Below are 6,000 nucleotides of genomic sequence, written 5' to 3' on the forward strand. Positions count from 1 at the left end.
ATCCTGTAATTCACAAATTAATGATTATCCCCACACTAGCGGGGGGTCGGGGGGGGTGGGGAACAACTCTTTTCAAACCCTATATTCATTCTTTTTCTCCTATCATTCTTCATTCAAAGAACATACTTAAGTAAATTCAGGGGAGTTGGCCTCAACAGAGAGTCCAGCATGGATGTGTAAGTGAAAGAGCCTGCCCTCCTGCTGGAAACCGCACTTCAAGTCAGGGCAGAGAGCCCTGCCTGCCTCCCCGACTAGCTCAGCATCTGACACTTTTTCTCACAGCTTTGCAAAAAAGGGTCAGTTGTGCCCAGCAGGGAGGGACAGGCTGATCCTCCATATCCTTCTCCCCCTGCAGGAAGGAGTGGCCTCTGGCTTGGGTTCATCTAGGTGTTAACCCCTCTGGTGGCGCACTCTGATAGCTTGGGTCCACCAACCGCGCACTCGGGAAAAGCCAATGCCCGGCTTACTGAACTGGATCCCAGGAAAACGCTAAGGGACCCCGGGGCGCTTACCAAGCCACCACAGAGGCTGAAGACGGCTGTGTGGTCCTCGCGAGCATTGACCTGGCCGCGATAGAAGCAGTGGCGCAGGTCTGGGGGCGCCGCGCTGCGCTCCTCCGTCCGGTGCGCAGGGGTGCCCAAGTGCACCTCGGTGTATCCCGCAGCCAGGAAGGCCGCGTCGGCGCTCAGGTTCAGCTGGAAGAGCTGCCCGTAGGCGCGGATTCGGTAGTGGGTTCTGAACGGTGTGGGCTCCAGACTCTCCGAGCTGCGCTTCCTCCGGCTGAAGTGGTGGCTCTGCGGGAACACTTCGCCGAACTCATTGACCCGCGCGGGGGTCACCACTTCGTAGGAGGCCAGTGTCCTCACTAAGGCTTCTGCAATCACAGCGATACGGCCATTGAGCCCCCAACCGTTTCCAACTTCCCAGCCTCGAACTTCTTCAACCAGACTTCCTTTCCAAAGAGCCGAGGCCCCAGGTCCCCATATCCCCGGCCGGGCGCGACAAATGGACACACGCTGGCCAGCGCGCGCGGGCACACACACGTGCGCTCTGTGAGTGTGCCTGCCTGCTTTCCCACACCCCCGATTCTCTCCACCCTCCCCAAGCAGGGACTCTGACATTCAGGGTCCTCAGCAGCCACCTCCTTCCCGCGTCCCTCTTCTCCTCCCTGTGGCCGCCAACTCGTGCCCCGCTGGCGCGCTCGCCATCCTGCCCCACGCGCCCCCGCCGCGTGGTCCCCGAAGGGAGACGTGGTCCCTGCGCGCGCGATTCCTAGGAACTCCGCATAGCCGCAACCTCCGGGGATGCTTCGGGCTGACGGATCCCGGAGTCCCGAGAGCCCCGGCAGGGCTACGGTCCCCCAGAGGACAGAGTCGCTCCCCCCGCCTCCGTCCTCCCGCCCCCTCTGGCCCGCGCCCCACCTCGCTGCTGAAGGCGCCCCGCGGTGACCTTACCCTGCCTGGGGTGGAAGTGAACTTCCCAAGACCTGGTGATGAACAGCGAGAGCTGGTAGAGCAGCCCCGTCAGCCACTTGACCACCCGCATGGTTCCACCGGGGGGATCCCGACCGGGGAGGCCAACGCGAGCCGCCCGCCGTCCCGCCGGCTTCTCAGCGCTCCGCTGCCTCTCCTCCCTCTCGCCCGTCGCTCTCCGCGCCGGCCGCCGCGGCGTCTCAGCAGCCTGCGGAGCAGCAGCCTCGGCCCCGGGCCGGCCCGTCGCGCCACACTGCCAGTCTTCGCTCCCTGAGCCGCTGCTTCATCTCACTGCAGCCCCGCAGCCCCTGGCTCGCTCTCCGCAGCCTCGCTTCGCTTCCTGCGCCCGCACCGCCCTCAGAAGCCCTCCACACCAGTCCAGCCCAGCGCGAGGAAGCCAGCCGACCTAGCAGGAACGGTGCCAAGATAGCCACCCCGGGCCGGGCTAGCGCGGGGGAGAGCCCGCCCCCAGGGGCCGCGCCGGGCCAATCAGCGGGAGGCGCGGCCCGGGCTCGCCCTCCAGCGAGCGGCCCGCCCCCAGCTCCCAGCCGCACGCGGAGTGCGGTCCCTGCGGGCTCCCGCTGTGGGCGCGCAGCTTGGTGGAGTCGCCCGAGGCCCAGTTGGACGCCATCCAGTACCCGTAAAGCCTAGGACTCAAGTTGCGCGGCCGAGGTCCAGATAGGGGATAAGTGTGTGAGGTTTTAGTTCTTACAATGAAATGGCAAGCATCAGATGAAAAGTTTCTGTTACTTATGTATCATGGTAATGTTAGGTTTCTCAAACAAGATAAAGTAAACTACAGCGGGAAAATCTCGTAGGCAGAGGATGCTACCAATGAAGCTTAATGGCCAGGCCTCATTTGCAAGGCCTCTTGTGCACCCGAGGAGTTATTGAGAGTTTAGAGTGGAAAGCAAAGGTGCAATCTACAAACACTTCTGGGGGAGAATTTCTGACAATCACCTAAAGAAATTCAACAACAAAAAAAAGGATCGCAGTCTCCAAAGTTAGGGTAGTCATCGTCATTTTTTTTTTTTCATTTCAGTATTCATTTTTGTACCTAATTTTCATAAAGGGCCTCACCAAATTATGTAAATATCAGCCACCACAAAATTTGGATCTACCCCTTTCTGTGGGCCATTGTTTTTATGAGACTTTCTGCGGGTAGTTTCACAGTATTCATATGCCCTTTGTTTATAAATACCCAAATAGCCCCATGTATTCACAGTTATCTTCCTCAGCATTTATTGTAGCTCTGAATCCAGCTGTGTCATCGTGTGGCTTGTTAAGTTGGATAAAGCTCAGTGGCAGCAAAAAGTGTCATCATTTCAGAACTCCTTTCTCATTACCCAAATCCACCTGTTTAATTTGCAGGTTCCATATTGCTCCTCTCAATAACCAATATGAAAAAAAAAAAAGAAAAAGAAGAGGAAGCGGTCAGATATTCTCCAAATCCAACCAAGGGAGAGAAAAAGTATGAATATAAAAAATAAAGGAATTAGATGAATAAATCTTCACAAACATAAAGAAATACACTGTCAATTGAGTCCCTGGCTGTCCTTTCTCCTCTGAGCTCTCAACAATGAAAATACTGTTCACTCTGAGTTGACCTCTCATGACAAACCTCTGTTTCATGCCCTTGGTCCATCTGCTCACCACAAATGTGGAAGTCTTGTCCAAGGAAGATTTTCTTACTTTTGCCAAGGAAATTATCCAGCTTGATGATGGTAATTCTTCCACAATCCATCCCCTTCTCATCTACCCCTTGCTCACAAGTGTCATTTTTATTCATCACAGAATTACAGACTTCTCATGGTGTTTTTCTAAATTAATCCTACTGTTACTCTAAACAAAGCAAAAATGGACTTGACCCACGACTATTTGGTGGTTACCTTTAGTATACTGTAATTTAGAGTCATTCCAATTGCCTTGCAGCTCTGAATGCATCTTTACCTTAGGAGTCATGCCTGTGTGTGCATGCTAAACCACTTCAGTCATATGACTCTGTGCAATCCTATGGACTGTAGCCCACCAGGTTCCTCTGTCCATGGGATTCTCCAAGAAAGAATACTGGAGTGGATTGTCAGGCCCTCTGCCAGGGGGTCTTTCCAACCCTGGGATTGAACCTGCATCTCTTATATCTCCTGCATTGGCAGGCAGGTTCTTTACCACTAGCGCCACCTAGGAAGCCCAGGTGCCATGCCTACCTTCATACAAATAACAGAAAATAGAACGGCACCAGTTTAACTGACTATCTGACTGCCTACTGCAGGCAAAATAGATATTTCATTTTCATCACAGAATGTTTGTCATTCAAAGTAGTATTTGCAGTGGAGCATTTGATTTTTTTCGATCTGCTTTAAGTTTTTGGAAACAATGTCCTAGGAACAGGATTGTTTTTTCTGGTTTTAAAGAAGCAGAAAGATGTATGGGATATGTATTTTATGTCATTATAATCTGCACAGTGTTAAGTAAAGAGCATTATTTCTTTCCTTTTTTAAAAGATAAATGTTACACAGTATCTAAGTAACTAACTGGATTTCTACAAACCCTGACACCAGAGTTTTTTCATTATTCCAGACTAGAACTGTTGTGATGAATATCACAACATTTATTTATCTCTCTTCTTATCTCACATTGTTTGTCTCTCTTCCTTTCTCCTTTCCTACTGGTGAATATGTCATGAATAAACTAATCTATGCCATCTAAATCAGGCATTTCTGCACGTGGACAATTATAGCTACCACTTATGGAATTCCTTTGACATACCAAACACTATACAAGGGACTTTAGAAAGGTTACCTTATTTATTTATGCATTTTCCCCCATAAGACTTAGAAAAATTAGGTAATTCAACCCAGATCACATATCAAGTTAGACTCAAATCTCTTTGGTTTCAAATTCCATACTTTTTAAAAGAAGACAGTTATAGAGTTGCTGCCCTGTACATTTTAGAATGTTCATCAGTATCCTTGCCCTCTATGCATTTAATGCCAGGAGTCTCTCAACCCTGTTGTGACAACCCCAAATATTTCTAGACATTGTCAAATGTGCCCCCAGAGAAACAAATTGGCTCCAGTTGAGAACTGACCTAACAGGGAGAAAAAGTTGGAAAATGGTAAATGCTCAGAAAATGGGTTTGCCGAGAGACCCCCATAGTTGCTGTTTAATTTTTAATTAAAAATGACCAATTGTTTAGTAGAAACTCTTTCTATGTTGTAGCAGATGAGGAAATTTTTCATTATTGTAGTTAAAATGGTACAAGCTGTGGCCATTGAATTAATGACTTTTAAACCATTGTTATTTCCAGTATTCATATACAAGTATACAGAAAAAACCAAGCTCCACTTCCCAAGGATTTATTAAGCTATGTTCTAATTGTCTATTTACTTGTCTGCAAACAAAACTAGATTATAAGCATCACGGTGAAGAAGAACTATAAACAGACTGTTTGAGGAAGTATCCCCCATCACCAAATGCTGTGTAAGTACTAGTATTAAAATTTCTATAACCTAGGACAATTAGTGGAGAAGGCAATGGCACTCCACTCCAGTACTCTTGCCTGGAAAATCCCATGGAAGGAAGAGCCTGGTAGGCTGCAGCCCATGGGGTCGCTAGGAATTGGACATGACTGAGCGACTTCACTTTCACTTTTCACTTTCATGCATTGGAGAAGGAAATGGCAACCCACTCCAGTGTTCTTGCCTGGAGAATCCCAGGGACAGTGGAGCCTGGTGGGCTGCCGTCTATGGGATCGCACAGAGTTGGACACGACTGAAGCGACTTAGCAGTAGCAGCAGCAGGACAATTAGGGAAAATTACCAGTCAATCTTACAACAGACTGGTTCCAAATAGGGAAAGGAGTACGTCAAGGCTGTATACTGTCACCTTGCTTATTTAACTTATATGCAGAGTATATCATGAGAAACACTGGGCTGGATGAAGCACAAGCTGGAATCAAGATTGCCAGGAGAAATATCAATAACCTCAGATATGCAGATGACACCATCCTTATGACAGAAGGCAAAAAACTATAGAGCCTCTTGATGAAAGTGAAAGAGGAGAGTGAAAAAGTTGGCTTGAAGCTCAGCATTCAGAAAACTAAGATCATGGCATCCAGTCCCATCACTTCATGGCAAATAGATGGGGAAACAATGGACACAGTGACAGATTTATTTTGGGGGGCTCCAAAATCACTGCAGATGGTGACTGCTGCCATGAAATTAAAAGACGCTTACTCCTTGGAAGGAAAGTTATGACCAACCAAGACAGCATATTAAAAAGCAGAGACACTACTTTGCCAACAAAGGTCTGTCTAGTCAAAGCTATGGTCTTTCCAGTAGTAAGGTATGGATGTGAGAGTTGGACTATAAAGAAAGCTGAGGGCTGAAGAATTGATGCTTTTGCACTGTGGTGTTGGAGAAGACTCTTGAGAGTCCCTTGGACTGCAAGGAGATCAAACCAGTCCATCCTAAAGGAAATCAGTCCTGAGTGTTCATTGGAAGGACTGATGCTGAGGCTGAAACAACTG

The 6,000-nt window shown here is 48.9% G+C and overlaps 1 protein-coding gene across 2 annotated transcripts in view; it reads right to left on the reverse strand.

The window, feature by feature from the left end:
• The window catches only part of ADAMTS20 (ADAM metallopeptidase with thrombospondin type 1 motif 20), a 189,566-nt gene extending 187,713 nt beyond the window's left edge, over positions 1-1,853 (reverse strand). For both annotated transcript variants that reach the window (XM_043447169.1, XM_043447168.1), the window contains exons 1-2: positions 1,455-1,853; positions 513-874 (exon numbers count right to left, since the gene is read on the reverse strand). In XM_043447169.1, coding sequence (XP_043303104.1) covers positions 513-874; positions 1,455-1,545 — 453 coding nt within the window. In that variant the 5' untranslated portion in view covers positions 1,546-1,853. The remainder of the gene's footprint in view (positions 1-512; positions 875-1,454) is intronic.
• Between the last annotated feature and the right edge of the window lie 4,147 nt (positions 1,854-6,000).

Source organism: Cervus canadensis, chromosome 25, assembly GCF_019320065.1.
Source record: "Cervus canadensis isolate Bull #8, Minnesota chromosome 25, ASM1932006v1, whole genome shotgun sequence".
NCBI classification, from domain to species: Eukaryota; Metazoa; Chordata; class Mammalia; order Artiodactyla; family Cervidae; genus Cervus; species Cervus canadensis.